General features: G+C 44.2%; 1 protein-coding gene and 1 non-coding gene across 5 annotated transcripts in view; one reads left to right on the top strand and one right to left on the bottom strand.

Moving 5' to 3' along the window:
- WHRN (whirlin) overlaps positions 1–24,608 on the bottom strand; it is a 129,047-nt gene that overhangs the window by 39,851 nt on the left and 64,588 nt on the right. For all 4 annotated transcript variants that reach the window (XM_029063939.2, XM_029063940.2, XM_029063941.2 and 1 more), the window contains 2 exons: positions 3,968–4,170; positions 3,436–3,472 (listed from right to left, as the gene is read on the bottom strand). In XM_029063939.2, coding sequence (XP_028919772.1) covers positions 3,436–3,472; positions 3,968–4,170 — 240 coding nt within the window. The remainder of the gene's footprint in view (positions 1–3,435; positions 3,473–3,967; positions 4,171–24,608) is intronic.
- On the top strand, positions 18,112–18,249 carry LOC114811753. The gene has a single exon (XR_003759449.1). It is a non-coding gene; the product is annotated as a small nucleolar RNA SNORA7 (small nucleolar RNA).

Here is a 24,608-nt window from a genome sequence, read left to right as displayed (position 1 = left end):
TCTAGAATCTGGCCCCTCTTCTCCAGCCAACAGCCTTCTTGCTAGTCCTGACACTTGTCATATCTTGGTTAGATCACTGCATCAGTCTCTTTGCTGGTCTCCCTGCCTCCAGTTTCTCCCCTCTCCAGTTCAGACTTCACTCTACCACCTGGATCATTTTTCTAAAATGTCATTCTGCAGACATTTCCCACTCCTGAAAGACCTAAAATGGTAGCCCAGTCTTCCCTCCATGAAGCAGAGACTCCTAGACATTGGCTTAAAGGTACTCAGACAGCTCTGGTCTCACCTGATTACCTACTGTCTTCTCTCACTACACACCGGCTGACACTTCATTCCTTTCAGATCAACCTACTCACTGTAGCCCATTCTTAAATTTCCCACTGCAGGCCTCTTCCTCACATCCTCCCCTGTGCCTGGCACTCCCTCCTCCTTCATATATGATAGACCACAGCTTTTCCAAACCTCAGAGTTCTTCTGGAAATCACATCTAATGATAATAATTGTGGTGGTTGTTAAGTGCTGGGTAGATACAAGATAATCAGGTTGGATACCATCCCTGCCCTACACGGGACTCACAGCTAAGTAGTAAGGAGAACAGAAAAACCAACAACAAAAAACCCTTGAAATGCTTTTAGGGGAGGTAGTGCCTAATTCTCTTTTCTATTTTCTCAGTCCATAGCTACTCTAGGAAGCAAAATCATGAAATACACTCTTAAATTCTCTAAACCAGAGGGAATTAATTGAGATTGGGAAGCCCTGAAGGTGATTCAGATCACTATAGGGACGCTGCTCGCCTGGAAGGTGCTTGGGGCTGGGGCACAGATAATAGAACTCTAGGGGGCCAGAAAGAAACTGCAGAAGCAAGAGAAGCAGGTGATAAAATGCCTTGATTTGTGCCCCAGATTTTAAGACTTACAGGAACTGTTTTCTTCTGTCACCTGCTCTGAGACAAGAAACAGCACTAGTTCTTGAAAGATGAAACATATCTTTGTCCTTTGAGTTATCTGAAATCGATATTCAAGCTGAGGCAAGCGCGCGCGTGTGTGTGTGTGTGTGTGTGTGTGTGTGTGTGTGTGTTGGAGGAAGAGTATGAGGAAAAGGCCCAGAGAAGGATTGTAAAGGGGAGAGGTGTGTGTTGGCATGGCTAGATATTTCAGGTGAAGCTTTGAGGTTCCAGGGAAATGGTTCCACAAAAAAGTTCCAAACATGGGAAGCAGCATGGCTTGGTGGAAAGAGCATGAGCCTGGGAGTCGGAAAGACCTGGGTTCTAATCCTGGCTCCACCACTTATTTGTATGTGACCTTGGGCACATAACTTCATTTCTCTGTGCCTCAAAAACCTCATCTATAAAATAGGGATTAAGGCTGTATCCAACCTGATTTTTGTGTATGTACCCCAGCTCTGAGTACAGACCTGACACAGAGTAAGTGCTTAATGAATACCATTTTAAAAAATCTTATAATGTCAACCTGAATTATTAAGGGTTTTATATTGAGAAATCATAAAAGGAAAAATTGCCCTTCTGAAGGGTCAGTTGAGATACCAAGCAACTGATACTAATGTGGATGTTTTCAGAGGATGGTCCAGATTTTAAGGAGTCTGCTGAATGGAGCAACCAAGAAAATTCTGCAGAGAAAATATCTCATTCCAATAAACTCTTCATTCATTTTTCCTGCCACTTGTCACTGGGATCAAACTTTCCAAGACTACCTTCATTCATGGCAGGCATGCACTGCCAGGCACTTTGAGACCGCATGGGTCAGCTGGCCCAGTAGCCATGGAGGGGCATAAGAGAGATGTGCAACCCAAACACTCCCTCCCCTCCTGCTGCCAGGAACCTGGTCTGGCTATGGGTGGGAGGAGCAGTCATGGCTGCCAGGAGTCTGCAGTGGCTTACAAGGCTACTGGCTGCTGGATCATGGCCCCGCAGACCAGCAGCACCACTCTGCTGCACTCACTTCCCCACCATGGCATAGTGGAAAGAACAAGGGCTTGGGAGTTGGAGGACCTGGGTTCTAATCCTGGCTCCCCACTTATCTGCTATGTGACTTGGACAAGTCACTTCACTTATCTGGGTCTCATCTGTAAAATGAGGACTAAGACTGAGCCCTTTGTAGGACAGGGACTCTGTTCAAACCAATTAGTTTGTAATAATAATAATAATGTTGGTATTTGTTAAGCGCTTACTATGTGCCGAGCACTGTTCTAAGCACTGGGGTAGACATAGGGGAATCAGGTTGTCCCACATGGGGCTCACAGTCTTAATCTCCATTTTACAGATGAGGGAACTGAGGCACAGATAAGTTAAGTGACTTGCCCACAGTCACACAGCCGACAAGTGGCAGAGCTGGGATTCGAACTCATGAGCCCTGACTCCAAAGCCCGTGCTCTTTCCACTGAGCCACGCTGCTTCTCGTGCTTGTACCTACTCCAGTGCACAGTACAGTGCTGGTACATAGTAAGTGCTTAGCAAATACTAAAAAACAAACAAATGGGTCTTGCACATCCCTGTGAATGACTGCACAGTAGGTTGCACCCCTGCTGGCCTGCTCGCTCTGTGTATCTGGGCCCTAGCAGGGGATGTGATGAGAGAGTGGGAGTGCCACTCAGGATCATGTCCTCGCCCAAGTGCTGAGTTCAAAGCTCTGCACACAATAAACACCCGATAAATACCACTTATTGACACTATGCAAACTACTGCCATAATGGTCAATTCCTCTGTGCAGTTTCTAGGTCCAGAGGTCCTGCAGCTAATCCCATCGTTCTCAGTGAGAAACTCCATTACCACCATTACTGCCACTGATAGGCCCTCTCTCTCCACCTCACTATGGGTCCGACATGATTAGCTTGTATCTACCCCAGCGCTCACGTCAGTGCTTGGCAGAGTTATGCATTTAACAAATACCATTATTATTATTATTGACATTATTATTATTATCCCTCATTATAATATCCCTCATTATTATTATCCCTCATAATATCCCTCATTATTATTATTGGAGAAGCAGCGTGGCTCAGTGGAAAGAGCCTGGGCTTTGGAGTCAGAGGTCATGAGTTCAAATCCCAGCTCTGCCACTTGTCAGCTGTGTGACTGTGGGCAAGTCACTTCACTTCTCTGGGCCTCAGTGACCTCATCTATAAAATGGGGATTAAGACTGTGAGCCCCACGTGGGACAACCTGATTCCCCTGTGTCTACCCCAGCGCTTAGAACAGTGCTCTGCACATAGTAAGCGCTTAACAAATACCAACATTATTATTGACAATGATAATAATAATAACACTAGAAATGAACTGGGCAGGGATTGTCTCTATCTGTTGCCGAATTATACATTCCAAGCACTTAGTACAGTGCTTTGCACACAGTAAGCCCTCAATAAATACTATTGAATGAATGAATTCAACACATCTATTTCAGGATAGGAAAAAATTCTTACCTTTCCTATCCCTTCTGCCAGAAGAGCTCCAGTTTTCCTGGAAAAAAACAAATAGCCTTTCAGTACTCTGGGAGGTGATCAGCATTGGCCTGGTAGAGGGAAGGATGGACTTTTTCTAAATGGTATTTGTTAAGCACTTACTATGTGCCAGACACTCTTCTAAGCACTGGGGTAGATACAAACTAATCAGGTTGGACCCATTCCATGTCCCACATGGTCTTAATCCTCATTTTACAGATAGGTAACTGAGGCACAGAGAAGTGAAGTGACTTGCCCAAGCTCATACAGCAGAGAAGTGGCAGAGCTGGGATTAGAATCTAGGTCCTTCTAATTCCCAGGCCCATGCTCTATCCACTAGGCCACACTGCTTCCCTTTTCCATTTGATTTCCAGGAAAGAAGCTACTGAGCCATGGGCTGAAGTTAACTGTGTGCTGGGTGCTGGATTTTGGTCTGGTTCTTGGCCAGGGGCTGAGGGAGAGACTGCCAAGACAGGGTGGGTGGACCTGAAGGGCATGGGAGCAGTTGACAAACCCTGCTGAGTTCCCCAGAGACTCTCCAATCCGGGAGCTGGCGATCCACTTGGTCTCATCCACAGTGGTGTGGGCATGGGGCAGTCTCCCAATGTCCTTCACTGTCATGATGAGATGTCGTGATGATTTTAGCAGCTTCACAGCCTCGTCATGGGGAATGCTCAGAAAACTTCTCCCGTTCACCTCCAGAATTTGGTCTCCCACCTGAGGACATGGAAGAGAGGAAGAAAAAACTGTACTGAGGGCATATAATGAGGGCCTTCCAAATTTCTACCTCAAAGTCACAGGCATTTCTGGGGAAATGAGGGCATTTTTGTTAATGAAACATCTAATGGCATTTTCATTCATTATCTTACCCTCCAGTAGTAGGGCTCCACTAACCCTTACTGAAGGTATAACAACTTGCTTTGGAATCAGCTTCTTGCGCTTGAGGACTTTATAATAACAATAATAATAATGATGATAAAATAATAATGTTATATGTTAGGCACTACTATGTGCCAAGCATATTACTAAGGAATGGAGTAGTCAATACAAACGGATCTGACCCAGTTTCTGAACCACATGGGGCTCAAAGTCTAATAGGAGGGAGAATAGGTGAGGAAACGGAGGCACAGAGAAGTTAGGTGACTTGCCCAAGGTTCTACAGCAAGTAAGTGGCACAGCCTGGAATAGAACCCAGGTCTCTTGACTCTCAGACCTTTGTTCTATTCACTATGCCATGGTGTTTATCATCTTAAGATTTCTGGAAACTTCTTAAGGATTCCGAAGCATTATCCAAGAATGAACATTTTATTATTGGTGCTGTATCAGGCGAGGGGACAGAGTTCTGCAGAAAAAAAAGGTAGGAAAGAAAGCAGCACAGAACATTTCTATTTTGCAGTTTGTTACACAAGAGCACTATGCTCTTCCATTTGAAATTTTAGTTTTAACCACATTTTTCTCATTGTTAAGCTGAAACTGGAAGTCTTTGGACTGTGCAGCTGCCCCCAGAGTACTCTGTATGGGAAACTCATGCCAGAATGTAATCTGATGACTGTGCCCTGACCTGCTCAGGCAGGCAGCATTACACATTTTCAATCTCCTCTCCCTACTGCCTCATTCCATCATCATGCTAGGGACACTAGAGCCCCTGAGGAGAGGCAAGAGGAGGTGCAGGGGGAAGGGAGGAGGAGGACAAGTCCTTTGGCACCTCCTCTTTTCTACTAGTTGACAATCATAAGGGCTCTGTGGCCTATCAGAAACCTATGCCTCCCACCCAGAAACCTAATCAAAGATCAATGGCAGCCTTGGGCCTATGAGATGAATCCGAACTAAACTGAATCATGACAGAAAATGCAATGGGTGGTTTGAAAATTGGGCCAAATCCCCAAAGGCAATGATGCAGAAGGAAGGTTGGGTTGTTTTCAAAATGCTGCACTATTGGCCTAGTATAAGTTAGGCAACAAAGTTGGAGGCAGAGATGAAACTGGAAGTCAAGTTTCTTGTTCTCAGTTCAGTGATCTCAAGTCTAGTTTACTCTGTCAAGATTCTTTATAAGGTCACTGGCCCACATGGAATTTCCAGGGGAAAAAGATTTTTTAAATGACATTTATTCCCTTCATGAGCATACCCTTGCTAACTTTCTCCAGATTAACTCTGGTTTGGGCCTCTGATCCTTTCCTGGTTGGTTTTACCATGTAGAATGGTCTTTCCTCCTCAGTTCCATGTCCAGTGCAGAGGCCTTTTCCTGGAGCGGGAGTCTCTGAGGGAGAATTTTATATCCAAAAAATCTTTTTCCTTCCACTTCAAGGTGGAATCAGGGACATTTTCCAGTCTGTCTACATTTCCATTCTGTTTTTCCTAAGGTTAATTTCAAAAGTCAGCTAAACCACTCCCCTGATGCTCCCTGCAATATTAGCACTGCTTTCTTGTTTTCTGCCCTTCAAATTGTTGTTTTAGGGATTGTGTGTCCTACAGCTGAGTTCTCACAACTGGAGATTTAGGCAAATATCCCTTTGGAAGCAGTGCGTCTCATTGCCCATCGGGAGACTATTCTTCTCCGGTAATTAGCAGCTTCAGCCAGAATGGAGTTAAAGCCATTAGTTATGCTCTCTGCTCCCTTTTGAGTCTATAGCCTTATAAGCTCCCCAGGCTCCTTATAGATACCTTATAGAGACCTTTCCAGGTCTCTCAGTATCCCTCAAAATGGCAGAATTACAGCACTGGAAGGATCTTTGGAGATCATTCCCCTGCCTCCAGGCAGGATTGCAGTTTCTGATCTTCCTCCTCCTGGAAGGATTTCCTGCCCTCTCCGTGCTCCCCCGCAAGAAGAGTAGAAGAGAATCCTAGGCTGTTCTGAGATGGTGGGAGGGAGTCCAGGCTAGAGAGTGCAGGGGAAAGCAATCTTGTGCCACTGTTGGGAGGGGAGTGCTTCAGGCTGGACTAGAAGCAGAGGTTCCATGACCTCCCCCAGCAGTTCCTTGGGAAGGCTGCTTCTCTGGGTCTCAGTTTCTTCATCTGTAAAATGGGGATTAAATGCCTGTTCTCCCTCCTTGTTAAACGGTGAACCCCACATGGGACAGGGACTGTGTCCAACCTGATTATTTTGTCTTTACCCCAAGTACTTAGAACAGTGCTTGGTACGAATAAGCATGTAACAAAGAGAAGCAGTGTGGCCTAGTAAGATAGAACATGGGCCTGGGAGTCAGAAGGATCTGGGTCCTAATCCCAGCTCCACCACTTGTCTGCTGTGTGGCCTTGGGTTAAATCACTTAAGTCTCTGGGCTCCGGTTACCTCGGCTGTAAAATGGGGATTAAAAGGGTGAGACTCTCGTGGGATAGGAACCGTGTTCAACCTGATAAACTTGTATCAACCCCAGCGCTTATTACAGCACCTGGCACACAGTAAATGCTTAACAAAAACCACAAACACACACACACAAACACTCACACTCACACATGCACAAAATACTCCAGTTAGTATTATCATTTCTCTGTGAATTTAAGGAGTTACAATCTAGAGTTAGAAGAAACCTTGATTAAACTTTTAAAAATCTTCAGAGGAAGGAGACTACAATTTTCCTCCAGTAATTCATTGTCATTAATAACCCTTTCTGCTAAGAAATTTTGTCTTCCTTTGTCATTGGAAGGGAGGTGGTGTTAGTCTCTAAGGATTGGGTGACACAGGTTGATTCCAGGAACTTCAGGCTGGATTATTATTATTAATAATAATAATGGTATCTGTTAAACACTTACTTTATGCCAAGCACTGCAATAAGTGCTGAGGTGAATACAATGCAATTAAATTGGACACAGTCCCTAGCCCATATAGTGCTCACAGTCTAAGGGGGAGGGAGAACAGGTATTTTATCCCAATTTTACAGATAAGGAAACTGAGGCACAGAGAAGTTGTCACTTGCCCTAAGTCACGCAGCATGCAAGTGTAGGATGTAGGATTAGAATCCAGGTCCTGTGACTCCCAAGTCCCGTACATACTGTTCCTTCTGGTCATTTTAGTTCTGTGGCTGTTTGGGGCTTCTACCTTGTCCAGAAAATCCCCAGAAGCCATTAGTGGGCTAGCCAATTCAATCAACAGATGAGAAGCAGCATGGCTTAGAGGAAGGAACATGGGCCTTGGAGCCAGATGACCTGGTTCTAATCCTTTTTCTGCCACTTGTCTGCAGTGTGACCTTGGATAAGTCACTTAACTTCTCTGTGCTTCAGTTCCCTAATATGTAAAATGGGAATTAAGGCTGTGAGCAATATGTGGGACAGGGACTGTGTCCTACCTGCATATCTTGTATCTACCCTAGCACTTAGTACAGTGCCTGGCACATAGTAAGTGTTTAACAAAACCCATAAAGTCAATAATAATTGTGGCATGTGTTTAATGCTATGTGCCATGCACATAGTATTTCTGACCATCTGCTTTGTCCTAAGCACTTGAAAGAGAGCAATAAGGTTAGAACACTTTATTCCTGACCTCAAAGTGCTTACACTCTAATAAGGAGACAGACATGAAATAAATTGGAGGCAGAAAGAAGAAGATAATGGAAAAATGGGCTAAATCGATGAGTGAGTTTTTAAATAGTATAAAAGTTGAAATTTACAGATGTAATTGCGAGCACCAAAGGGCAGAAGTGGTGGAATATGAGCTGATAGGATGAGAAGAAAAATTAATCAGAAAATTAATAAGAAGAAGCTTGATGGAGGAGCTGGAATGTTTCTGAAGGTGGGGAGAGCTATGATCTGGTAGATTTGAAGATGAGAATTCTAGACTGCAAGCTCATTGAGAGCTGGGAACGTGTCTATCAACTCTGTTATAGTGTACTCTCCAAGTGCATAGTATAGTGCACTGCACACAGTAAGTGCTCAATAAATACAATTGATTGACTGATTGGAGGCAAGAAAGATGAGAACGAGGCCCAGTAAGAAGGTTAGGTGGATAGAAGCTAAGAGAGCAATAATAATTATAATAATAACAATGGCATTTATTAATTACTTACTATGTGCCAAGCACTGTACAAAATGATGGGACACATTTGAGTTAATTAGGTTGGACACAGTTCCTGTCTTACTCAGGGCTCACAATCTAAGCAGGTGGGAGAACAGATTCTTACTCCCCATTTAACGGATGAGGTAACTGAAGCACAGAAAAGAGAAGTGACTTGCCCCAACTCACACTGCAGGCAAACGGAGGATTCAGGTTTAGAACCCAGGTCCTTCTGTCTCCTAGGCCTGTGCTCTTTCCCCTAAGCCATGCTCATTTCTTGGGTTGCAGTGGAAAAAAAGACTGGATAGATAAGGAGATGGATGATGGTGTGTCGCAAAGCCAAGGGAGATTTTGCTTGATCTGGTGAGTAATGAATCACCATTGAATGTTTTTGAGAAATAGGGAGATATGTGCAGAACAAAGTGTGATTAGAGGGGCCTTCTCTGGTAGTGGAAAGACCACTGGGTAATCAGTCACTCAAGTATTCTCACCAGGGCCTGCTTTTCCTTTCTGGATCTTCAATCTATCAATGTTAATTTTTTTAATGGCATTTTAAAGTGATTAGTATGTGCCAAGCACTGTACTAAGTGCTAGGATAAGCACTGCGCTAAGCAGGGGTAAATACGCGCTAATTAGGTTGGACACAGTCCATGTTCCATGTGGGACAAACAATCTTAATCCCCATTTCAGATGAGATAACTAAGACAAAGAGAAGTGAAATGACTTGCCCAAGATCACCCAGCAGGCACATGACAGAGCCAGGATTAGAATTCGTCCTCTGGTTCCCAGGCCTATGCTCCTTCCACTAGGATTTACTGCTTCTTTCCCCTACATTTGATTTACATGCATCCTCTCTCTTCTTTAACTGCCTTCATGCCCCATTGCCCTCTACAGCTGTTCTGTACAAACTCCATTTCCCATGTGACCATCTTGCCTGGGCAGAGAGTTCCTGGGATCTTTACTTCCTGCACCCTTGCCATTTCTAGTCAGAATCCGGGCAATTGGAGTAAAAAAAAATGCCCTCTTTTCCCTCTTCCCCCTCTTCCCATAGTTCTCCTTTCTGATCTGCTTCTTTTCCCTTTTCCTAATGTTACTAAGAAGATTTGTTACATACCAAGGCTCCTGTGAAACACTGACCTATTTGGTAGGAATTAAGCTTCTTTGCCAATGATGTTTAAAAATTCATCCCTCTTCCTAGCAGAACCTCAGCCTCAGCCTCCTTTAATTCTGGAAAGCCATATCTTTTGTCCTTAAAACCACTCTTCATCTTTACTTGAATATTCAGCCCGTGCGTGTGCTTGATTTCAATGAATTGCCTCATTTCTTAAGCCACTCACTATATCGACACCAGATTTTTCTAAGCTTAAAATCAATTCTCATCTTCATCATTTACCTCACTCCACCTCAGGCTGTTTGATTAAAGGCCGAGAGGTCTGAGAGACTTTATTTACAGCTTTTCTCATCCAGTGCTTCTGGGGCCTGTGTTGGGACTAACTCCGGCATTAGGAGAGGGGGGAACCAAGTCCCTTCTCCCTTGGGTAGGAGCAGTTGCCTCTGGTGTCTTAATTCGATCCTCGGGGGGCAGGGCAGGGGAGGAAAATAGATAATTCACAGGACTGGATGCATTTAAAGCAGTCCAGGCACGAGGATGTGCAGCCCGGAGAATCTGGACCCTGGAGATGAGCGCTTTATGGCATGTCAGGGGGCCTTGGCAGGGCAGGGTAGGACAAGGTCTCTCCTGGGTCCCAGGTCTGCCTTCATGCTGTGGGGGGACACTGGGAATTATCATGACCTGGGGAAGGTGATGAGGAGGGACGGTACAAATGAAAAAAAACGCTTGTCCTCTTTGATCCATCAATCATTCTGATTGAGCACTTACTATATGCAGAGCACTATACTCAGCGCTTGAGAGAGCACAATACAACAGAATTATATTGGCAAGAGCATGGGCTTGGGAGTGAGAGGTCGTGTGTTCTAATCCCGGTTTTGCTACTTGTCTGCTGTGTGACCTTGGGCAAGTCACTTAACTTCTCTGTGCTTCAGTTACCTCATCTGTAAAATGGGGATTGAGACTGTGAGCCCCACATGGGACAATCTGATTACCTTGTATTTACCCTAGTGCTTAGAACAGTGCTTGGCACATAGTAAGTGCTTAACAAATACCATAATAATAATTATTATTATTAATTAGCAGACATTTTCCCTGCCCACAATGAGCTTGAGGGGTGATACAAGGCAACTCAGGAGATGGATGGAAACTTGGAGAAGCCAAGAATCATAAGCTCCTTGCGGGAAGGGAACATGTCTGCTAATTCTGTTGTACTATGCTCTCCCAAGCTCTTAGTACAGCGCTCTGCACATAGCACTCAATAAACTGATTGACTGAAAAGCTGCTTCTGCAGTGGTAAGCTGTTGCTATGGGCCCTGGGGGATGCCATTCGATCCTGGCATCCAAGATGGAATTAGGTGTGAGGAACTAGCAGGGGAGCCCGTAGACCCACTAGCTATAATGTTTGAGAAGAAATAGCAGGTATGAGAAGCTGGTGAGCACTGAGCAGATGTAGGGACCATCTTTAGTAAGGGGGCAAAGAAAGAACCTAGTCAGTATGGATTGGTTAGCCCAACACCAATTTAGGAAGAACAGGATGGTGAGAAGAAGGCAAGGAGGAGGAGGAGGCAAGGGAGTGGGAGGAATAACAGGTCAGAGGGCAGATTTTGGCCCGAGGCATTTGTCAGATTCGCCTTGGACCAGCCTAGGATGAGAGACAAAGAGCCACGGGGCCACTTGCTCAGTATTTGTATCTCCATTTAACAGGTGAGGTAACTGAAGCACAGAGAAATTCTGTGATTTGCCCAAGATTAAAAAGCAGGTAAGTGGAGGTGCTGGGATTGGAACCCAAGTCTCTTTCCACTAGGCTATGTTGCTTCTCAGTCCATTTGGGGAGTTTAGATGGAAATGGGAGACATTAGGTGGGGCTGGGGGGATGAGGGGGTGAAGATGAGGGATGGGTTTTTCAGCATAGAGGGGAGAGACATGGTTATGTTTGAAAGCAGAAGAGAAGGAGCCAGAAGAAAGGGTGATGTGAATGTTAGCTGGAAGGCAGAGAAATGGGTGGGAACAATGATTTTCAAAAGGAGTGAATGTTGGCCAAGGAGTAAAGAAAAAGATAAGAAGGAGTGACGTGATGCCCAATGCGTGAAAAATAATGGCCAGCATGACTTGTCAGTGATGGCTGATAGGAAATTCCATGAAGCACAAGGTTGAAGCTAAGATAAATGGGAAGGGAGGGGAGTAGAGGACGTCTGCTAACAATGAAGAGGTTCAAAAGAAAATCTGTCAAAACAAGAAAAGGTGCACAGAAAAAAGAGGAATATAAAAGGAAAAAAGGAGTGATTTACGTGAGGAAATAGATTAAAATGGAGAGAAAAAAATGATGTGGAAAAATGACATCTAGTGGTAAGTCGCTCTTGAATGTAAACCAGATAGAGAAATGGAGGCAGAAAGAAAAAGTATCTAAAAGCTAAATCTCTTTTGGTAAGACAACAGAAGATCAAGGAAAGGAATGATTGATGAGAAATGAGAGAGGAGACAGTGGCACAGAGGACAGAGAAAAAGGTTTTGGAGAGGTGGGTAAAAAAAATAAGGGAAAGGAATAGTTTCCGAGAGTCAGGGAAAGAGACCAGGAGACAGGTAGAAAGAAACCACACTGAGGGCAAGATGAAAGGGTAAGAAAATATGAAGAGCAGCATTTACATAAGCAGGCCGAAGAGGAGGGGATTCAACTAACACTTCTAAAAGAGGAATTTCTTTCAAAGACATCTCTACTTGGGATTACTAACTAGTAATTACTTGAGGAAGAAACTGTCATGTCTGATTTCCTCACCTATAAAGCCTAGCAAATATTGTCTGTCTCCCCATTAGATGGCAAGATACATGTGTGAAGGAATCACATCTTTTTTCCTCTATTGTACTCTTTCAAATGCTTAGTAGTATTCTGCACATAGAAGGTGTTCAGTAAATACTATTGATTGATTTAGAGTTGGGGAAGTGCACTGTGGATTATTTGTGCTCTTACTCTGCCCTGTGCTGCTTGCAGCAGCATGGCCCAGTAAAAGAGCATGTGCCAGAGAGTCAAAAGGCTGGGGTTCTAATCTAGGCTTTGTCATTTACCTGCTTTGACAATGGGTAAGTCACTCAACTTCTCTGTGTCTCAGTTATGTCAACTGTTAAATGGGCATTCAATATCAGTTCTCCTTCCTACTAGGTTTGTGAGCCCATGTGGCACTGGCAATATGTCTTTCATTCGTCCAATTGTATTTATTGAGTTCTTACTGTGTGCAAAGCACTATACTAAGTGCTTGGGAGAGTACTGACCTGATTATCTTGAACTTTTCCTACTGCTTAGAACAGTGCTTGACACATAGTAAGCACTTCACAAATATTATTATTATTACTATTATAGACTTGCTTTCCCTCTATCTTTGACTGAGAGCCCCATGTGAACAGGGACTATATCTAACCTGTTTCTCCTATCTATACAGTGTTTGGCACATAGAAAGTGCTTAACAAATTCCATTATCATCACTATTATTATTATTATTATGAAAGACCAAAAAGTCTGATGAATGCCACCTCAGTCTACTTTCGGGGACAGAGTCAGTGCCCTCATTTCTCCTGCTGATCAGCTGATGACATAACAATAATAATGGTACTTGTTAAGCACTTACCCTGTGTCAAGCACTGTACTAAGCACTGGGGTAGATACAAGTTAATCTGGTGGGATGCAGTCCCTGTCCCACTTGGGGCTCAGTGTTAATCCCTATTTTACAGATGAGGTAACTGAGGCACAGAGAAATTAAGTGACTTCCCTATTTTACAGATGAGGTAACTGAGGCACAGAGAAATTAAGTGACTTGCCTAAGGTCACACAGCAGACAAGTGGCAGAGCCAGGATTAGAACACAGGTCCTTCTGACTCCCTGGCCTGTGCTCGATCCACTAGGTCATGCTACTTCCCTGTGAGGAGGGGGAAGGAAAAGACTCAATCAATCAATCCCGAGAACTATACTAAGTGCCTGGGAGAGTACAATCAAGTTGGTAGATGTAATTCAAGCCCTCAAAGAACTAACAATCTAGGACTAGGGAAGAGGGGAAGATGTTTTTAAATAAATGCCCCTAAGTGCTAACAGGGAGACCTACTGCTGTCAGCAGTTTCCATCACCTCCCTCAGGATACCCTGTCCCACCTGATAGTCAAGACATCAGTGGTCAGTCACAGGGGACACATTCTCACAGCACCTCACACTAAGCTACCCAACATGAAAAGGGCCAAAATGAGGGGAGAAACATGTCCACCAGGTTGAACCAGTGACAGTGAAGTCCAGGCACTGCCCTGGTTTGGGGCTGAAGAGAAATATAAAGATATGGAAATCTCAGTCCTGCCTGATGGCATTAGGCAGCATGATAAAAGAAGCTATTGGCATCTTAAGGAGCTAAACCGGAGATTATTTCATGAGATTGACAGACGGTTGGAAAAGAAACAGAAATATACTTTGCTGATGGCATACAATGGGACTAGCCTGTTATAATCCTTGCACATTCCCAAACCCTCTTCCCAACAGATTTGGGAAGGCAGGAGTGGTGGTGCATGGCTGTATAGACAGAGACCAAGTCTGGATTTGTTTTTTGGTTTTAATGGCATTTGTTAAGTGCTTACTATTTGCTAGACACTGTACTAAGCTTTGGGGTAGATGCAGTCCATGTTCATTCATTCATTCAATAGTATTTACTGAGCGCTTACTATGTGCAGAGCACTGAACTAAGCTCTTGGAATGTACAATTCGGCAACAGATAGGGACAATCCCTGCCCAATGACAGGCTTACAGTCTAATTGGGGGAGATAGATGGACAAAAACAAGACAACATAATCATGATAAATAGAATAAAGGGGATGTACACCTCATTAACAAAATAAATAGGGTAATAAATATATATACAAATGAGCACAGTGCTGAGGGGAGGGGAAGGGAGAGGGGAGGAGCAGAGGGAAAGGGTGCTTAGCTGAGGGGAGGTGAAGGGGTTAAGGGGGAGGGATCAGAGGGCAGAGGGAGAGCAGAGAGGGAACAGAGGTAGCAGAGGAAAAAGGGGAAGCTCAATCTGAGAAGGCCTCTTGGAGGAGGTGAGCTCTTAGTAGGGCTTTGAAGAGGGGAAGGGAGTTAGTTTGGTGGAGGTGAGGAGGGAGGGCATTCCAGGACAGTGGTAGGATGTGGGCCAGAGGTCGACGGCAGGATAGGTGCGAACGGGGGACAGTGAGGAGGTGAGTGGCAGAGGAGTGGAGCGTGCAGGGTGGGCAGTAGAAAGAGAGAAGAGAGGTGAGGTAGGAGGGGGCAAGGTGATGGAGAGCCTTGAAGCCCAGAGTGAGAAGTTTTTGTTTCGAGCGGAGGTTGATAGGCAACCACTGGAGGTTTTTAAGGAGGGGAGTGACATGCCCAGAGCATTTCTGCAGGAAGATAATAATAATGTTGGTATTTGTTAAGCGCTTACTACATGCAGAGCACTGTTCTAAGTGCTGGGGGAGACACAGGGTAATGAGGATGTCCCACGTGAGGCTCACAGTCTTAATCCCCATTTTATAGATGAGGTCACTGAGGCACAGAGAAATGAAGTGACTTGCCCACAGTCACACAGCTGACAAGTGGCAGATCCAGGATTCAAACCCATGACCTCTGACTCCCAAGCCCGGGCTCTTTCCACTGAGCCACGAAGATGATCCGGGCAGCAGAATGAAGAATAGACTGGAGCGGGGAGAGACAGGAGGAAAGGAGATCAGAGAGAAGGCTGACACAGTAATCTAGCCGGGATATTATGAGAGCTTGTACCAGTATGATAGCCATTTGGATGGAGAGGAAAGGGCAGACCATGGCGATATTGTAAAAGTGAGACCGGCAGGCATCGGTGACAGATTGGATGTGTGGGGTGAATGAGAGATCTGAGTCAAGCATGACACCACGATTGCGGGCTTGAGAGACGGGAAGGATGGTTGTACCGTCCACGTGAAAGGGAATTCAGGAAGAGGACAGGGCTTGGGAGGGAAGGACAACTTGAGGCTTGCCATCTTAATCCTCGTTTTATAGATGAAGTAACTGAGGCACAAAGAAGTTAAGTGACTTGCCCAAGGTCCCACAGCAGATAAGTGGCAGAGGCAAAATTAGAATCCAGGTCCTCTGCCTCCTCCGGCCTATGCTTTCTCTACTAGGCTACACTGCTTCTTTTTGATGTACCAGAGCACTCTTCTGGAATTCTAACTTTCTTACTTCTAAACTTCCCACAGCCAATCAATTGTCAAATCCTGTCAAATCTGTCTTTACTAGATCTCCAAGATCCATTTCTTCCTCTCTGGCCCACTACCAGTGAACTGGCAGAACTGGAAACTGGTGTCAGGGTGTGCTTCCAATCCAACCAGAAAACTCTTTAAACTCAATAAATTACAAATACCATCAAAACTATTTGAGACTATCATCTAGGAGAATGCAGTTGTATTTTGTTCTCAAAGACAACTGATGGGGAAGTTTGAACATGTGTAAAATGGGGAATTAAATATCTGCTCTCTCTCTCTCCTTTAGAATGTGAGCCCCATGTGGCAAAGGGTCTGTGTCTCATTTGATTTGCTTGTATCTTCCCCAGTGTTTAGTATAGTGCTTGGTACATACTAAGTTCTTAACAAATACTACAATTATTATTACCAATTATTTAGAATTTAATGTTGTCACCAAATTATACTGTCTTACCTATATACTATTCAATAATCTAGTGATAGCTAAAAAGTACAAAACTGCATCAGGATGATCAGCATTTCCTTTGGGAAGTTGGCAAACTATGTATAGCAACAATGGGGCATAAGGCTTCCTACCAAACCAAAAGTTGAAAAAACCATAATGGTGTCAAATCTTTGATATGGCTGTGAGACCTGGACCTGCCATAGAATTGTATCCAGCATCTCAAGAAGTTTGAACCGCGTCATTTACTAAACCTGACATGGCAAGGTCCTTTTAGGCTGTAAGCACCTTTTGGGTAAAGATCACATCTACCAACTCTGTGATACACTACTTTCCCAAGCACAAGTATAGTGCTCGGCCTACAATAATCATTCAATAAGTATCACTGATTGATTGACTGATGGCAGACACACTAACAGAGAAGTCCTGGAATAGAGTCCGGCTAGATGGTGCAGAGGCAATGTTAATCACAGATTGGCTCCCCCGGGTGGGACACATGAAGAGAATGGATGATATCAGGATATTTAAATAGTTCTAGCACTGTGAACTGTAATGGGACACACCCAAGGAGGGAAGGCAGAATAGATGTTTTAAAGATACATCAAAGTATGGTTTCAAACAAGAAGATGGAGCAACAGGTTGCTGGGTGACTTAGACAGGAAATAGACCAGACTGGCACTTGGCACTCAGGAGAGGGGATGAACGTCCCTCAGCAGAAGCTTTGGGAAGAACAATGTCTGTCTCCCCCGCTAGATTGTAAGCTCACTGTGGGCAGGGAATGTGTCAGTGCTATTGTCATATTGTATTCTCCCAAGCGCTTAATACAGGTCACAGTAAGCGCTCAATAAATACAACTGTCTGAAGAACAAGAGAATGAGGGAGATTCAAATATAGGGCATTTGCTTCCATGGCAGCCTTTACTATGGTGCATACCCACGGTGGCAATATGGCATCGGTCGCCAGATACCTCTTCAGCTTTCTCCACATGTCAGTAGGATCTCACCACCAATGGCATCGTTTTTGAATATGATGGGCAGGTATATATGTATATGTACTAAGAAGTGCCATGGGTTTTGCGATGTTCATTTACCCCCAGTAATTCAGGCCCAGCCCTTTCATTTTCAATTATCCTCCCCCAAAAAATAGTCAGTGGTTTGATCCCTTGAATCTACCCTGGAGAGCAGAACCCTCAGTATAGATGTTAGTGAGAGAAATAGCTGTAAGTGAATTGCGTAATACACATTATTTCTGGGGGTTTTCAATGCATTTTCCTCGACTTATTGAAATCAATTGCGTTTTTTCAAAGCAGAATCCTGCTTGTTGCAGCATTAAATTGTTGAAAATGTGAATTTGATTAAAAAGTTTTATTGCAATTATGAATCTCTAATAGCTTTCTATGCCAGGTATTAAATTTTAATTGCTTTCTGGGTACAAGATGACGATGCAGTTTTAATGAGATAACATAAGTTTTCCAATACAGTTCATAAAGCAGCAAGTCCTTATATGAGGCAGAAAGGGGGCGTGGGGGAGCTGGGGGAAGAGCAGACAAAGCTCTGACAGGCCAGGACAGTAAAGGGCAGACCCTGGATGGATTTATTCCTCAATCTGTGGGTTATTATCCCTTAGTCAATCAATCATTCAATGGTATGTATTGAGAGCTTATTGTGTGCAGAGTCCTGTATAATGTGCTTGGGAGACTACAACAGAGTTGTTAAACACATTCCCTGCCCACAACGAGCTTATAATCTAGAGGGGGAGACAGACATTAATATAAATAAATATTAATATTAAGTGACCCAAAACTAAGACCACTTGAAAATCCACAGACTCAAATAAGCTGCAGTAGGAGAGTAGTAGCAGTAGTAGTTATAGATTTTATTAAGAGCAGTGCTGGGAACCCTTCTCAGGGTCGCACCTGGAGAGTTTCCAGTACTCTCTCAGCCTCAACTACGGGAGGAAGACTCAAGCAGAGACATAACCATTCCATTCCTAGCTTGGGCAGTGGCTAGCGAGTGGAAGGAAATCTGCTACAAATCAAAACTCACCTGTGCTGGGCAGCAGCGACATGGGAGAGAGTCGAGGATGGAGACTCAAGTTTACTGTGCAGAAGGGGGCAGTGATAAACCACTTCCATATTTTTACCAAGAAAATTCTATGGATACACTACCAGAATGATTGGAGATAGAGAGTGGGGAGTTCTGGGAGAGGTGTGTTCATGGCATCGCTATGGGTGGAAGACAACTTGACAACATAAGACAATAACAATCAGGAGAGGGTGATGGGTTATCTTTTACAGAACTCCTAGCTTTCTGCTGAAGAGCAGGTATCAGGGGGCAAATACAGAGTTATTACCAATCAGCCAATCAACAGTATTGTGTGCAGAGCACTGTACTAAGCACTTGGGAGAGTACAGTATAACAGAATTGGTTGTAAACTTTCAAGTCTGTCTGCCCATGTAGACTGTAAGACTGCTATGGACAGGGACTGCATCTAATGTTGCTATGTGCCGAGCACTGTTCTAAGCACTGGGGAAGATACAGGGTAATCAGGTTGTCCCACGTGAGGCTCACAGTCTTCATCCCCATTTTATAGATGAGGTAGCTGAGTCACAGAGAAGTGAAGTGACTTGCCCACAGTCACACGGCTGACAAGTAGCAGAGCCGGGATTTGAACCCTTGACCTCTGGCTCCCAAGCCCATGCTCTTTCCACTGAGCCACGCTGCTTCTCAACAGACTGCATCTGTTTTATTGTATTTTCCCAAGTCCTCAATGCAGTGCTGTGCACGCAGTAAGTGCTCGATGAATATAGTTGACTGATGAACAGTTAGCGGGTGGGGGCGCAGGGGATTGGTCAGTCACCCAGGATAAGTGGGAGCCATGGTGGTTAGGGTCCTTGTTGGAGCTCTGGGAAGCTGGGGCTGGAGGAGAGTCAGGTCTTTTCCTGGATGCAGTGATGTCTTGTCTATTGGCACACATTCCTAGATACCTGCTATTCAGACTCTGATGTTGGGTTTATCACACAGGTCTCTTGGGCAGGTGCCAGCACACTACTTAAAGGGAAGTGACCTGGAGATGGAGGCAGTACAAGCAAAATTCTTGAGGAGATTATAGTAGGGGTAACTTGTCATCATTTGCTTGACCTCTCTTCATTCTAGCCTAAAATCTCATGCTTAGTGTGGTCAGGACAAGCACTCAGGCCCAGAGGGAGAGGAGACACAGAGTGGGCCTGGGGCACGAGAGAGACCCCAGGGACATGACACTGACACACACAGAGAAAGCCACCCAGGCAGAGAAGCAGCATACAGAGAAGCGGCATGACTTAGTGGCTAGAGCACGGACTTGGGAGTCAGAAGGACTTGCGTTCTAAACCTTGCTCTACCCCTTGTCCACTGTGTGACCTTGGGAAAGTCATTTCTCTGGGCCTCAGTTCCCTCATCTGTAAAATCGGGATTAAGACTGTGAGCCCCATGTGGGCCACAGACTGTGTTCAACCTGGTGAACTTGTGTCTACCCCAGAGCTCAGTACAGTGTCTGGCACATAAGCACTTAATAATACCATAAAATGATAAAATAATAAAATTAAGAGGACCCATTTCTGTTGCTCTTTGAGCTTCCTGGAGTATGAGGCATGCAGGGTGAATGTTGACAGTGTAATACAACAAGCTGTTAAGAACCCACATGCATACTATCAGGTCAAACCAATATCCCATTGAGCCCCATATGCTATCCCACACAGTATAAAAAAGATACTAGCTAGGAGGAGCTGTGTGATGGTTGTCCTCCTGTCACTGATGATCATCAATAGTATTTACTGAACACTTATTGCATTCAGAGCACTGTACTAAGCGGTTTGGAAAGTACAATAGAACAGAGTTGGAAGACACATTTGCAGCCCACAACAAGCTTATTATCTGGATGATCCTAATGTTTGGGCAGCTACCATCTAATATCCCTAATTTTCCCCTTGACATCCCTATCCAAGAATTTATTCATGCCCTTCTTGACTCCACTAGCTTCTGTGTGACGAAGTGTTGCCTTTGGATTGATTCTGCTACCCTCAAGCTTCAGTGGGTATTTCCTATTCCAGGAAGCATGGAATTTGGTGAAGAACAATTCCGTGCTTCTGCTGTGAATTGCTTTTGTGATTTGAAAAACATCAATCATGTCCTTTCTTCAGCCTGCAGGTTTCCAGGCTGAAGTCTTTATCTTTTCCATCTATCCACATACACACAGAAATGTCTCCATCCCCTGATCATCTTGGGTGCCCTTTTCCAGTTCTAGTGCCCTTCCTGTGGCTAGTATTTCAATCAATTAATCAATCAATGGTATTTACTGAGTGTTTACTATGTGCAGGGCACCGTACTAAGCTCCTGGGAGAGGACAAGAGAATAAGCAGAATCGTTGCCTGCACATAAATGAGCTTATGAATTTGATGAATGAGGCACAAAAAATATGAATAGGGGCCTCCTTAATCTTGGGCAATTCTGTGGCAGTCTGGAGGAATTTCCTTCTTCCTCTTATCATTTCTCCTTGTCTCTGGTTTTTTTAATGGCATTTTTATGTGCTCATTATGTGTGAGGCACTATACTAAGTGCTATGGTAGCAAGATCTGCCCTTTTCTCTCCATCCAAACTGCTACCTTGTTGATACAAGCTCTCATAATATCCCAACTGGATTACTGCATCAGTCTCCTCTCTGATCTCCCATCCTCCTGTCTCTCTCCACTCCAGTCTATTCTTCATTCCACTGCCTGGATTATCTTTCTACAGAAACGCTCTGGGCATGTCACTCACTCCCCTCCTCAAAAACCTCCAGTGGCTGTCTATCAACCTTCACATGAAACAAAAACTCCTCACTCTTGGCTACAAAGCTCTCCATCACCTAGCCCCCCTCCTACCTCACCTCTCTTCTCTCCTTCTTCAGCCCTCCTGGCATACTCTGCTCCTCTGCCACCACTAACTTCCTCATGGTCCCTCTCTCTAGCCTATCCCACCATCGACCCCTGGCCCACGTCCTACCACTGACCTGGAATGCCCTCCCTCCTCACATCCACCAAACTAACTCTCTTCCCTTCTTTAAAGCCCTACTGAGAGCTCACCTCCTCCAGGAAGCCTTCCCAGACTGAGCCCTCCCTTTCCCTCTGTCCCTCCTCCCCTCCCCATTCCCCCTACTCCCTCCCTCTGCTCTTCCCCCTTCCCCTCCCCACAGTACTTGTGTATATTTGTATATATTTATTACTTCTGCATATTTGAATATATTATTTATTACTCTATTTCATTAATGATGTGTATATATCTATGATTCTATTTATCTTGATAATATTGATGCCAGACTACTTGTTTTGTCTTGTTTTGTTTTGTTGTCTGCCTCCCCTGTTTAGACTGTGAGCCTACTGTTGGGCAGAGATTGTCTCTATCTGTCACGGAATTGTACATTCCAAACACTTAGTACAGTGCTCTGCACATAGTAAACACTCAATAAATATGATTGATTGAATGAATTGATAAGCTAATCAGGTTGGACACAATCCCTGTCCCACAGGGGCTCACACTTGTAATCCCCAATTTACAGATGAGGTAACTGAAGCACAGAGAATTTAAGTGACTTGCCCAAGGTCACACAGTAGATAAGTGGTGGAGCTGGGATTAGAACCCAGGTCCTTCTGACTCCCAGGCCCATGCTCTATCCAGTAGGCAATATTGTTTTATCCTGCCAACCTGTGCTCCTTATCCTTTGTTATTGTGATATTTTTGAAGTGTTTACTATGTGCTGAGCACGGTATTAAGTGCTGGGATGGACACAGGTTAATCAGATCAGAAAGAAACTATGCACTTGGATCTGTACCCTTTAAACACTTGATATTCACCCCAGCCTCAACCTCACAGTACTTATGAACATAGCTGTAATTTATTTTAATGTCTGTCTCCCACTAGACTGTACACTCCTTGTGGGCAGGGAATGTGTCTACCAACTTGACTAAGCATTAGTGCTCTCCACACATTAAGCACTCTATAAATACCATTGATTGACTAATTGATTAACTGATGGGCTCACAGTTTTAATAGGAGGAAGGACAGGTAATAAATTTCCATTTTACTGCTGAGAAAACTGAGGTACAGAGAAGTTAAGTGCCTTGACTGAAGTCACACCGTAGGCAAGTAGCAGAGCTGGGTTTATAATCCAGGTTCTCTTACTTCTCTTCTTCACACCTCTTTTTCTTCTGGCCTGTTTTATAAGCTGGTCAACTGTCCACAGGAGGTCAAGGACATTGGGTGTTCAAGAAATGCAAATTAATATGAAAAGGTCAATGTCAGTCGTTGGTCTCAGAGACTGTCCTGAACCCAGTAACCTGAAAGCAACTACCAGCCTTGGATAGAGCACAGGCCTGGGAGTCAGAAGGGGCAGTCATAAGGACCTGAGTTCTAATCCCAGCTCCACCATTTGTCTGCTGTTTAACCTTGGGCCAGTCAATGAACTTCTTGGTGCCTTGGTTACCTCATTTGTAAAATGGGAATTAAGACTGAGAACCCCATGTGGAACAGAAACTGTGTCTAACCTGATAACCTGATACTCCAGCACTTAGTACAGTGCCTGGCACATAGAAAGGGTTTAACAAATATCATGGTAAAAAAAATTACCATATAGATTATAGATATAATAGATTGCACCCCACTTTTCCAATCCTCTTTGCTTAGCCACATTGCTCTGATATTGCTCTGTTACCAGGGGACGTTTCATATTAGAAGGTGAGTCTTCACCACTTCCCAGTTTAAATCCTGTCCTAAATGGACCGCATAGCTCTTTCATCATGAAAGGTACATGCCTCCTTGATGCCAGGTGAATCCCCAGCTCTTTCTTGCCTTACGATCACCAGCCTGAGTCAGGAGAGAGTTTTATCCTTCCATTTGGATTTCTGTAATGGCATAACTAGGAACAATTGCTACAATACATGAGACCTCTTTAATTATATGCATGAGGGCTAGCCATTTTTAACATTTGAATTTTATTAAAATGCTTTATTCCTAGGTGTTTTCAAACCAAGCTAAAAACCTTTAAAAAATTTAATTAATTTAATCATGGTACTTTTTGAGCAATTACTATGTGCCAAACACTGCTTTAAGTGCTGGGGATACAAATTAATCAGGTTGGACACAGTCCCTGTCCCTCATGGGGCTCATGGTCTAAGTAGGAGGGAGTAGGATTTAATCCCCATTTTACAGATGGGGTAACTGAGGCCCAGGGAAGTTAAGTGACTTGCCCAAGTTCACTTAACTTGGTGGAGCTGGGGTTAGAACCCAGGTCCTCTGATTTCCAGGCCCATGCTCTTTCTACTAGGCCATGCTGCTTCAAAAAGAAATGAAAACTCAGTCAGTTTTATTGTTCAAGATGTGGAAATGCTCACCTATTTCTCCTATAAATGCCCCATGACATGGCTCAAAGATCAAATCTAGAATTCTTGGTCCCTCCTGGGGCAACAGCAATGTTGACTGATTGCATAAACATTTCTATAGATCCACCAGACTACCTGTTTACATAGAAATAAACTCATGTGGTGATACTAATTAGTATGTGCCATGAAGCGAAGGAGTGCTTAATAGCTAGTAACTAGTGATGATGCATATGATGATAAAGAAGCATCAGTCAACTAATCAATCAATAAATAGTATTTTTTGATTACTTACTGTGAACAGAGTACTGAATGAGACCTGATGGAGTGTCTTAAAGGCAATGGTTAGGGTGCTTTCACTAAATGTGGAAGGGAAATGGGCATCAGAGTAAAGTCTAGTCTGGAGAAGGGAGACACTGAAGACAGGCAAACCAGTGATGAGACTGATGCAGCCGTCAAGCCGAGATATAACCAGAGCCTGGACAAGTGTAGTGGCCATTTGGGTGGAGAGAAAAAGGCAGATTTAGAAAATGTGGAGAAGAGACTGAATATGAGAGTAGAAAGGGAGAGATCCAGGATAATGTCAAGGTAGTGGGTTACCTTGGAAGGTGGAAGTGTTGTCGACTGAGATAGGAAATTGAGGGAGAAGAGGTAAAGATAAGGAATTCTGTTACAGACACACTGAGCTTGAGGTGCTGGCAGGATATCTATGTAGAGATGGCCCGGAGGCAAGATGAAATTGTGATTGCAGAGGAGGTGAGAGGTAGGGGCCCATTTTTATAGCTTTGATCAACTCCACTAAGAGCTTCAGAAATGGCATTCGGGAACTGGACACTCACCTAATTTGCTGTCCCACACCCATGAAATATAGCTCCCACTGGAATGGGATGCAGCAGTGGTTTAATAACCTATAGGAGGATTAAAGCTTAAATAAAGAACTTTCATTTTCAGCTGAAGCCACAGGGGAACTTAGAAAGGTAGTACACAGTGATTTGGACTGGGTCCAG

The sequence above is a fragment of the Ornithorhynchus anatinus genome, chromosome 4, assembly GCF_004115215.2.
Source record: "Ornithorhynchus anatinus isolate Pmale09 chromosome 4, mOrnAna1.pri.v4, whole genome shotgun sequence".
In the NCBI taxonomy this organism is placed as follows: Eukaryota; Metazoa; Chordata; class Mammalia; order Monotremata; family Ornithorhynchidae; genus Ornithorhynchus; species Ornithorhynchus anatinus.
The sequence above is the reverse complement of the archived record's forward strand: the minus strand, read 5'-3'. Positions and strand labels throughout refer to the sequence as shown.